Genomic DNA, 11,945 nt, shown 5'->3' with positions numbered 1-11,945 from the left:
AATGGCTCTTATTTTATGCACTCTGTCTTACACCTTAGTGCCTCTTAAAGCAGTTACAGCCTTCCTTTCTGAGCTCTTGCTTTTGTGCCCTTCCCCTTCTCTTTTCCTGACCTCCTTTACCTAAAGGAGCAAATCTCACACAAAGCCAGTTCCCATCTCCTAATGACTGGGCCTTATTTCAAAGAAACACGTTTGGCACTGTGTTGGTGTGCTGCGTGGGGTGAGCGAGTGTCCACCCCCTGCCATCGAGGCACGATCGGCCCCCACCTGCTGCAGGGCCCCGCCACATGCCCTGCTCAGGCAGCATCTCCCACCCTTCAGGGACTGAGCTGACAGAAAAGGGAAGAGATCCTGGACTGCTCGCACCCAAAGTCTCTTGCTCCTTCAGCCTGAGCTGAAGGTCCCCCAGCCAGCCTGGTGGATCCCCCTCTAGAGAGCCCAGCAGCCACTGTGTGCCGTATCTCTTCCCAGACCAGGCCTGCGCAGGGAGGAGATGGCGGCCTCCTGCCTCCCTGTCCTCCCAGGCTGAGGAGCAGCTGAAGCCATGCCAGGACATGTTTCAGCTCTATCATAGTTAAGAGATAACATGGTGTCACAGGCCTCCCATACAGGATCCACAGCAGCACTGACAGGGTTGTATGAGGATACTAACACGCTTCTCCTGAGGAACCAGTCCCTTGCCACATGCCAAGCTGGCTTCTTTGGAGGTTTCCAAATTTGACCAGGAAAAGGCCTGACTTCCTGCCCCACTCCAAAACCTGGAGTTTATTGCATGCTTTTATGGCCCTGGTCCTTGACCCCATCAGTGACTTGTGGTGGGTTGTTCTTCATGAGTACCTCTCAACTCTGAAAGATCAGAGAAAGTATAAAGGGAATGTATGTCTGGTCTCTCTTGGCAGATGCCAACAAGACATATCACCTGGTAGCACACCTAAAGAAAATGCACTCGTTCTGTCTGAATTATTTAATAGCTGAGACCAACTGGTTAATTCCAAACCTTTGATTTTGTGAGCTTCATTAGCAACTTCCTTGCTCTTGGAAGGATCCTCGGGGTTACTCAGTAAGAAATCACTCCTGATTTCTTCCTGCTTGTTAACACAATGTGACATTTAATTGCAGTCAGTAGAAACCTGTTTTAGTGATGGTGGAAGTTCAGAGCTGACCTACATTCAGAGACCTATTTATACTTCCCTCTCTCTGCTGGCTTTAATGGGGAGCATCCAAAAAATAAGGCCAGCACTTGAAGAGAACCACCCATGGTCATGAATGGACCTCTTCCCTTAAACAGAAGTCCCTGCTCCTGGCATAATTTGACCTGCCTGCTGTCAAGTGTCTCAGCTGGTTCAGAAGGAAATCTTTGCAGAGACAGTCTGTGCTATATCCCTTATGTTGACCTTGCACAAGGAGAAAACAGAAGCTCACTTTGCACTGTGTAGAAACAATGACTCAAATATGAATAAAAGTGAAACGTCCCTACTCTTTTCAGTGGATTACTACCATACATGCTTATTTTTCAGCAGTTACCTGGAAGTAAGTTCTGCAGTGTACGCAATATAAAACTTGAGGAAATTATAGCAACTCACCAACTGCAGGGTAATTTTGCTGGGAGAACTGGAAAGATGGGCAGCTCCCAGAGACATGTCTGTATACCTGTCAATGGTCCTGAAGCTCCATAAAGTTCGTATGACTGAAATTACTCCCTAGATCTGTGTTTTCTTCCTTTCCAAATCAGAGGGCAAACAAGCTCATTTAGTCTTGACATCTTTCAGATTAACCAAAAAAACCCTCAAGGATTAGTCATAGCCTCTTATTCTGAATGGCAAACCCAATACATCTGCAGTACCACTTGATTTTAGCAGTCTCCCAGTGGCATAAAGTGCAGCAAGTTAAAAGGAGACTCGGAAAGGCTCAGTGCTTTAACATTTTAAATGTTCTACCATGTAACCAGACAACAAGCAGGTCTGAGGCCAAACTTCCAGTGCACCTCACAAATGCACAATTCCATGCCCAGTTGACCATAACTGGAACTTATTTCTAAAACTCTTGTTTTAAACTCTTCAGGGAGCTTCTGTAAACATAACTCTGCCACAAGCAGTTTTCTCCAAGTGCTGCAAGACAGCCGTGCTATATGTGTCTTTTAATCAGCTAGCCCGGCAGTAAAGACATATTTTACTGCAAAAAAAGACTCAAATTTTTAGTATATATTAGTGAAGTCAACCTACAGTAGCAAGTCTTTAAGTAGTCTCCAGAGGAACAGGTGCCCATCAGCTGATTTTTTTGGTATGTAGGTTCAACTGTTTCAAGTCTTGCAGGCAAAGCTCCCCTCCCTGCCCTGCTCTCCTGCTTGTTCCTCCTCATGCAGGCTGCTCGTCATATGGAGTCTTTCTAGCAAGTAGGAGCAAGATCTTGTGATGACCAGCTGGTAGAAAGAAGGAAAGTACATTGTGTTCCTGGGCTCTCAGCTTTGCAAGGCTTACTGTTTAAATCAGCCTTTGAAGACCGCACTGTTAAATGGTATACTGAACATCTGCCTGTTGCTAAAAATTGGCTTTTTACAAGGCAATGTTGGAGTTTTCTGGATGTACAGTAATTTAGATATTTGTTCCTTGTAATGAGGGCAAAGACTGAACATCCCATCTTACTGAGGACTATTATAGACTCTGTGCAAGACAGATGCCAAGACCATCTGCTTCAAGAATGACAGCCTTCTTACCAGCAAGTTGCGTGAGGATATGTGGGATATTTCCCCCTCTCACATATGAAAAGAGTCCAAGAAGAAGATGGCACAAGGCCAAAAGAACGATCAACTTCCCGAGGCAGAGCTCCAAGGATGATGGAGATAGCTCACTTACTCGTAAAACCCCCGCTGCAAAAGTAATTGGTATTAATAAAAGTGGCAACACATAGCCACGTCATTTCTTAAAATTAGAGATGCATGGTCAAGGGGAACAAAATTGCAATGCTGTCACAGCAGCCTTTCATGCCAACTTGCAAGTGTTCCTTCCAGATAGGGTGACAGGCTTGCCTCCAGCCCTCACAAGGAGCTCCTTCCAGCTTGAATCCCTTTGTTTTGTTCTCTGCCCAGTATTGGAGGACAATGAATTGGGAACTTGAAACACGCTGCTTCCTGTCCTCACAGAGCTGCTTTTCCGTGGCTGTCTGCTCACATGCGAAGTTCAGCCTAGAGGTCTCAGTCTAGACTTGTTCTGACCGATATTTGTAGCACACCAATTTCTGGCAAAACATGAAATTGGGAAGATAAGAGAACAACATGATTAGAGTTAATTAGCCCAGCAAGAAGTCTGTTCCCAGGTGGCTGCTGGTGAGACAAGTCTAGACTCAAGCCACACAGACACCCACCGCCTATTCTCAGGCACAGGAAAATAGCTGACAACGAGAGCTGTGGAGCTCATAACTCTCAGGCTGACAAGAGGGAATTATCCTCGTAAAAATTCCCCCTGCAGGCTTCAATGCAGATGTGAGAAATTCCACAAGGGATTAACAGGGCGACCAGCAGCGAAGGACAAAGGATTTTATCTGAAAGTTTCTAGCGGGATTTTGATTCAGGGCTTGTTGCACACGTTTAATCCTAATTCATCATCTCCAGGATTTCTTGAATCAATGCTTCTTGGTTTTCTTCCTGAGACAATAGCCCGTGTATTACTACATCAGCTTACACACTTTGATATGTGTATGCACACACAAAGTTCTGAAGAACAAAGTGATGCATGGAACAGTGCAGTACCAACTACGAGCCAAACATTTTGTGTACGCTAATTTACATGCTTTTAAGCATTTGGGAAAGATGCTTCTGATAGGGAAGCTAATATACAACATTTTTCAAAGGAATTTATCTGCTGTATTTCCTCCTCCCCAATTCCCTATACTTACAAGCTGTTAATGGTCAGGCACACTGCTACATATCCATTTAGGAAATGTATTTGAAGGAAAAAAAAAAAAGCCATTCTAAGTTATTTCAGCCCATTTTCTCCTTAAGCAGCATACAGGGCACACTGCACATCAGAGCTCAACACCCAGCTCAGGAATCAAGTCTTCTCTGTGAAAAGAACCACATCAAAAATTTACAAGTAGTACCAGTGCTCTGCTCGTGAAAGCGGTCTGCAGAGTTTCCCTGGTACACAGGACTACTGAGATGGGAAAGTAAAGGAAAAACATGTACAGTTGGTACAGTTATGTGATGACATAAATGAATAGTGAAAAGACTCTGAAACTCAGCTTCAGACAGTTGGTCTAAAATCCCTAAGTTCCATGGTCACTTACAAAGGCCTAGCTTGAAATTTTTGTTTCAAATATTCTTTGAAAGAACAGTCTTCTTAATCAAGCCTTCCAAAACTGTAGATTTAAAAAACAGAAAACAAGAAAAAAATGCCCTTCTTCCTACACAATTTGAGATTCTTTGCATCTCAACTATTGAAATGCCTTATCTTCTATCCCCCTGCTAATTACAGCTATTACTCTTTTACTATTGTTTAATTGATGAGCAGTGGTTGGACTTACAGTAAACAACTGAGTGTCATCCAAAACTGTGATTACATGGGATAAATTTGTTACACATTTTTATTTCTGTTATGGCCTAAAAACAAGAGCAGATAGAGAATTAGGAGGGGGAAAAATGTTTTAAATTTACAATAGTTTTGTATGAATGGTAAAAGAAAATGAGTTTATCTGAACTCTGATACAACTGAGAATTAAAATGCCAAACGATAAGAAATATTTCATATGGACAGTGCTAGATGGAAGAACTGAATGAAGATAAGCGGAACTTTTTTTTATAAAAAGATTTATTAAAAATAAGTTCTTTGATGAGAAAAAGTGTGGCATGTATATACATTAAATTGTCAGAAACTTTATGGAGCTTATAATACAATGTATTCACTTTGTTGGTGTTTTTTTTTTTTTTTTTGAATATGTCATGCTTACTGGAACTTAACAACATTAAGGGAAGAGAAAAACACCGAGCACACGACCATTACAGGCAAAATCTTCAAACTGAGGAGTACTTGTAAAGATGACACTTGGTGATCAGCATGATACAATTGTTAAATACAGACAAAACAAGGTTTTTATGAATGTGGTTTTCTGTTGATACAGTTTAATTGAGGGCTGCAAGCTTCTGATTAGTTCATTCCTACTGTGAATTAACAGATATTAGCAAATGGTTGTGTTCTATAAAGGTAGAAGTATTTTGGGGAGAACAAAATACTGCCAAAAGCCACAAACAAATGCCTCTTTTCCAGCTCTATTGCAGCAGGTATCAAAGATTTCTTCTTAGGAAGAGAATTACACAATTGCTGGTTTTCTTCTTTAAGTCCCCACACCTCTGACAGCCAGAACCACAAAAATAGTTTTTCTTAAAATTATTTTATTTTACAAGAGTATCTTGCACAAAAGGTGACAGGACAAACTAACACTCGATTCTGCATGCTCCAGGTGACCTCAGATTCTCATACACAGATGTCACATTTCGAACAATATCCTTTGAGTCAAGTCTTCTGAAATTCCCCATTTTTTAGAGCATATATACAGCTAGCTGAGAACAGCTGTATTACAAAATGTCTACCTATCCTCACAGCTGAACTCACTCCAGTCTCAGATGTCTGCAGGGCTTACACCTTTAGATCCTTGTAGCAGCCTCGTTAGTCCCAGAGTTTAATAAGACCATCCCAGCCGCATGTAATTACTTTGGATGTTTCGTGTGGATGCCAGACTGCACCAATACAGACTTTATCATGTGCTTTTACTCTGCTGTAGAGTTTTGTTGTCTTCCAGTCCCAGATGTTAAGTTTTCCATCTGCATCTCCAGATATCACATAGCTGTATTAAAGGGATTAAAATAAAAGCTGCATTAAGTGCAAAGACTGCTGGTATTTTAACAGTTTACATTGAGCAATGGAATAGAGCTTCGCCCAGCGAGCTTCCCATCTGACAGTCTGAAAACTTATCTGCCAGAGAATTAGCATTCATGCTGTGCTCTAAAGCACACAAGTCCTGCAGAAGGTGATTCATCAGCTGCGAGGTAAACGTGCTAAGCAACGTGATTATACCGTACAGAGTGTTACTGGAACTGAAGAGAAAACATCGGGCAAAGATGAAGAGCTAGAAGTTTATCTGAAAGTTACAGACACTTTCCTTCACTATTTCCTCCAGGTTTGCTGAGGTTATTCTCCTGTTTTTATAGTAATGATAAATGTATCGGCATATTCCTGAGCAAACAGGATGAAGAAAATCTTTTGATAGTTCTCTGAACAAGTCAGGATTCACCACAACAGACCCACAACTTAGAAAAAGTGAGTACGTCTGAATCCCAGGTATTCTAGACAAATGCATATTGCAGGAATAAAGCCTTAAGGTTTTTGGGAAGACTTTGCAGCTGGTCTACAGTAAAGAGATTGAAGCAAGTCAGATGTGGAGGACTCTTGTGCTGCACCAGGTCTGGACAAAACAAGGGGAATCTCCGGATGCTCTGACACAGAAACATAAGCCATCTTTGCAGAATGGGGAATCTGGAATGCGCTGACTGTTTTCTACTGTTGTTTGGACCAACTGTTGAGTATAACTTAGTCTAATTAAGCCACAAGAGCAAACTTGCCATTCTGCTGCTTGGCTAGTAAGCCGTCTGATGCTGGGTTAATTGAATGGCTGTGCATCAATCAATGTTGCAGAGGATTTGAAAATAAATTTACTGTCTGCGCTAGCAAGTTTACAAAGAAACTCTTTCCCACAAAACTCACCTCATATCAGGTGAAAAATCCACTTGACAAGCGTAGCCAGCTACCATGTGACCTTTGAAGACTTTCTTTTTGTTTAATCTGAATCTGTTCTGAGCTCCAAAAATCAGAATTTGGTTATCCATTGACTGGCAAGCCAACCATTTCCCTATAAATGCAATAAAAAAAGATATTAGAGTGCCATGCGTGAAAAAACAGACTTGGCTGAAAAGTTTGAGACACACAACTTTTCCTGAACTATATTAATCCAGATTTTTATTATGCATCAGTATCATCTTCTACCTAGAACCTTATTTCTGCCTGTTATAACTGCCACAAGAGGCAGAACCTTATGCTTGGCAGGAATTGGGAAGCCTATGCCCACAAAAACCCCTCAGAACTGTAAAAAAGCCCTGCCTGTTATAACAATATGCTGCATTAACCCCACTGACTTACTGATCTGTTGTTAAGCTACTGAGTAAGCTTGCTGGTGCACACATTCTAAACACTCAATCAAGTAATTCAGATGAGGAGAAAAAAACATCTAGCTGCAATCTGTTTGATTACCTCCTTTGTGGGTACTCTAAGATGATCACCTCTTATTTTTCTTTATGAGAAAAGCAGGTCTAAGGTGGACTCGGGAGTTTGAAAATCCTTAAGTTTTTGGAATCGTTTCATATTCTGTGTCTTAACCGAATATAATTTACTGAAGACATTTAAGAAAAAAAAGAACAGGGTTTTCTAATCTTAACTCCATTTCACTCTGCTTCTTGGCAGCGCATTAACTCCTGCCTGAGAATCCAATGAAGATGATGCACTACAGAACAGCACAGAACAGAGACTTCTGTCCTGAACTCTTTATATCATCGCTGTCTTCACAGTGTCCTATCTGAACAGCAGTAACAAAATGTGTCGACTTATCTGTAAATCTGATCCACCTGATAGCTTGGAATTAGAGGTTTTTCTTAAGACTCCCAAAGAAATAAATAGCATGTGTACCCCAAGCATGTTCTCTTCTACTTTTTAAAGGTCTGTTTCCATCTCCTGCACCCTTCAGAAGGAAACGTGTCCCTGCTAATGGCAGGGGGGTTGGAATCAGATGATCTTTAAGGTCCCTTCCAGCCCAAACCATTCTGTGATTCTAAGAAATTGAAAGTTTTCTTCTGTAAAGTTTTCTATTTAATTTTCTTTAAAGGACTCATTTAACTCCAAAATGATGCACTATGTGTCTGGCACAATCTGTAGTGTAATTATTCTGAAAGCCCTTGATCTGTGTGACGTTGGACTACTGTAGGTCAAGATAATGTTAATTAATGTGAGATATCTTGAGCTGAAGAAATGACCCTACTTCGTTCCTAACATCATTTACTGTCTCATCACAGAAATCAAATACTCAAATGATCAATCAGGAACAAGAATGAGAAATCTGGTAAACACAAGATTTCATACAAATGTGGAAGAATGAGATGAACTGAAAACTGGATCAGAATACAGCAAGTTGTGCCACCTCAGAAATATGGGTTGAAATAGCCCAGCTTGGGAAGCTAACATTTTAAAGATGTAGCGTTCTTTCTCCAGAATCTTCCTTTCTATATTAAAACTCTACTTCAATTGTTAAGAATAAAATATTTACACTGCAAAGCAAATGTAATTTGATGCTGATAGCTGGCTGAAAATGCTAGCTGTGCAACAAGTTCATCAGCCACTGCTCAACAAATGAGACTGTTAAGTGTAAATCCAGTAACACTTCAGTAACGTTGGCAATAAAGCTATTTAATTTTGGCCAAAACACATAAAGAGATTTTGTCCTATTAAAAGGATTTTTCACTTCTTACTGGAGGCACTAACCCTTTATCCTCCTTCAGTTTGATTCTTATAGAAGAATATAAACATCAGTGAAACGTTAACATACAGAAACACTGAGATAATTTAGAATTTCTCTTGTGCAAGTGTTATTTGGGCTATATTCAGAAGAGAAAGCAACAAACAGCATTAACAGGAACACGTCCATCATTACTCTTTGCTTTATCAGTAGCACCATGAGGACTGATGAACTTGCTTAGTAGTTTGCAGCCACCGTCAATCACCACCATTGTTTCTCTTAATATTTTAAATATTGCAAAGAACACATTATAGCTCTACAAAATAAAAGGAGAGTCCTTTTACTCTGGATGAAGGTCTAAATTTAAATCAACGGTTATCCTGGTATAACCCCTCATTTTGACATACTTGGTCTTCTCAGAACATTTAAATCAAAACCTTATTCAGTCCAATCTTGGAATAAATGTATACACACTCCTTTGGGAAGGTAGGGTTGTGTGGGGCCGCGGGGAAGCGCAGCATGGCAAAATTACAGATACAATCAGTAAGACATGCCTATGTAAGCTGCCTAAGAAGGCAGTAAAGTGTTAACCTACCATTTGGAGACAAAGTCACGGCTGGCATCGAATGCATACTTGGCTCAGCAATGTACTTGAAGTCTACAGGAATGTCCCTGCAAAAGGAAGAAGTATGTGTTTTATGAAGACGTGGAGACACTCCAAAGGGCTGCCTCGAGTCAGCTGATTTACTCAGCCACTGAATCATGGAGAACGTAGTGGTGCTGTCCACAGCAAGGATGTGGAAAAGGGCAAAATTACGAATGCCCACCCAGAGAACTCCAGTTGTGGAACCATTTATGGGATAATCTCTCATAGCATGAATTAACTCCAAACCAAGTGACCCATACTCTACAGCACAATCCTGATTCCAACTGTTAAACTTTAACACAAAGATACTTGATTGCCTCCAGTTTAACTGAAGCTCTTGCCAACTGCTTATGTAGGTAACAAGAATAGACTGATAGACGTATGTGTCCCACTGGAATGTGTTAAGGACTTGAGTTTTAACTATAATGAGTCTTTTTCACTTCTCTCTGACAGTGACCTTTTCCTCTTGATTTCCCCAAGTGGGATGCCAACTCCTCAGTCTCAATTCCATACAGGACTGTGCCATTATATGTTAAGAATATACCCTGTTCTGTACAAAGGCACGTGGAACATCAGAAAAAAACTCTACAGTCTAATCCTTACTCCTCAGAATAGTCATTTGGTTTTCACTATATAAAGTGAGTTATTAATGAGCTGTGCATATCCACAGCATTCCTCACACCCTACACTGGAAGGCTGGTAAAACGGGAAGACACGCACACAGCTTTCTTCTTAAACAATGAAATCTCCAGCAGAAAATAGATTTGATTAATGTATTCATTAGAAGACGTGCAAAATGTTCTGTAGCAACACCAATTAATACGAAGGGGATGGTTCTGGCCTCAGTGTCTATAACTGACACAGTAGAAAGGCCGCTGGGACACTGTCAGGGCAGAGAGCGTGGATGGCTGCCTTGTACTCACTGACCGAGCCTTGCTGGACGGCAGTACGGTCAAGGGAAATGCTAACAGCATTAGCAAGGTAATTACAGTTCTAGTTTATTGGGGAGTAAGTTATTTCCCGTCCTCTTCCGTTAAGCAACGTGCACATGGGCAGCAGGGTGCGAAGCTGCCCTGTTGCCAGGAAGCAACACCAGTACTCCTGTAAGGTAAATAAATGTAAGATCCTTTACCCCTCAGCATCAGAGGAGGGGGAACCCACTGTGGAGAAGAGCATGTGCAGGGATAACTTCCTCCCTAGTGTGCAAACCTAAGCTTACTGTTGGACAGCAGATCTCGAAAGGATTAACAACGTTCTCAATCTCTGACCGACATGACAGCACAGGAAGTGCAGCACCTCGTGCCGGATCCTGCCCTTTTGTGGGAATACCCAGATGCCTTCAAATCCCTCCTGGAACAGGACACGAAGCCATCACTGCAGCAAGGCCAGATCCTGTCCAACTCCTAACATCCAGCACCCCCTCAGCCCACCAGGCACCTGGAGTCCTCAGTTCTAGGTAAAAGCAATTCTATCAGAAGCCACATTTAAAAAAACTTTTTAAAAATAAAATCACAGAAGATACATCTCCAATGCTGAATGCTACCGCAGTGAGAAATTTAAATGCAGTGTAGGTTTTCCACCTTCTCTCCCTTTACAAATGGATGCAGGCTCATCTACTAGAATTTATTCAGGACAGATCTGTTTTATGTTGAAAACTAGCAGCCACAGTAAGGACAGGTGCAGAATACAATGCCTTAGGCTGTTAAGAAAAATAGAGACATTTATGCTTCCCCATTTGCTTCCAGTCAAATTGCTAAATAAGTAGTAATATCAGCCCGCTCCGCACATGCCCTCCTCACTTGAAATAAAATAAAAAATTAAAAATTACTGAAAAAGATACTGTTATGGTTGGCTGACCTGAAAAATCATGTGATACATTGTTTGTTCAAATTTTTAAATTTAAGGATCTTCAAATCCTTACATATTTTTCCCCACTTCATAACATTCTAAAGGCTGAAAATGTTTAAATATCAAAAGTAGCTTCTGTCTGTCAAGATCTAGAAACATAATAATCTGGGGCTCTCATACCACTTCTTCCCCAAGCAGGAGAGAGAAAATGCCTTTCAAAGAATAAAAAAACAAAACACAGAAGCAAAACAACCCCCTTCTGGGATTTGTACATCATGAAGAGCTCTCTCAGGAGACTACAGCATTTTTACAAGGAATTATGGAGTGAAAAGGCCTGCTGGGGGGTATAGCTTTCTAGACGTGACAAGCCTCCCAAGCCTGGCAAAATAAGCACTAAGCTACTGCTGTACTGCTCTTGCTTTGCTAGCTGACTCGAAGGTAAAAGGAAATAAAAGCTTCCAAGGTCAGTTGCCTGAATTATTTCACTGTTTATCCAAGTAGGGTCAGAAGCATGGGAAGCAGACAAGACAAAATATTTTACATTTCGAAAAGAGAACACAGAATATAATACCCATGTTTTTTAACTTTAACATCGCTGCTGTGAAGATACAATCAAATGAAAAGTAAAAGCAGGCAAATGTTAAAGTACTCCTGTCAGGACTCCTGAACACCCCCCTTGGTCTGAAAGCCTGTCCTGTGTTTGCAGGCTGAACTTTCAGCAGCCGGGCAACTGCAATTCAGTGCACGCTACCAGTGACATCTACGTGCATGCCATGAACTCCTGGGGAAAGGGGATTTAGAGTCTCAGGGGAGAAGTTGCTGACTGTGATGAAGTCTGACATGACATCCCATTACCAGCTCTGGCCAAGCCAAAGTGCGTACAAAACAGACTGCAAAATTC

The 11,945-nt window shown here is 41.3% G+C and overlaps 1 protein-coding gene across 1 annotated transcript in view; it reads right to left on the bottom strand.

Annotated features, from left to right (window-relative positions):
* Positions 1-4,792: 4,792 nt before the first annotated feature.
* The window catches only part of CDC40 (cell division cycle 40), a 38,543-nt gene continuing 31,390 nt past the window's right edge, over positions 4,793-11,945 (bottom strand). The window contains exons 13-15 of the mRNA XM_035564790.2: positions 9,146-9,222; positions 6,753-6,897; positions 4,793-5,835 (exon numbers count right to left, since the gene is read on the bottom strand). Coding sequence (XP_035420683.1) covers positions 5,658-5,835; positions 6,753-6,897; positions 9,146-9,222 — 400 coding nt within the window. The 3' untranslated portion in view covers positions 4,793-5,657. The remainder of the gene's footprint in view (positions 5,836-6,752; positions 6,898-9,145; positions 9,223-11,945) is intronic.

This window comes from Cygnus atratus, chromosome 3 (genome assembly GCF_013377495.2).
Source record: "Cygnus atratus isolate AKBS03 ecotype Queensland, Australia chromosome 3, CAtr_DNAZoo_HiC_assembly, whole genome shotgun sequence".
NCBI classification, from domain to species: Eukaryota; Metazoa; Chordata; class Aves; order Anseriformes; family Anatidae; genus Cygnus; species Cygnus atratus.
The sequence above is the reverse complement of the archived record's forward strand: the minus strand, read 5'-3'. Positions and strand labels throughout refer to the sequence as shown.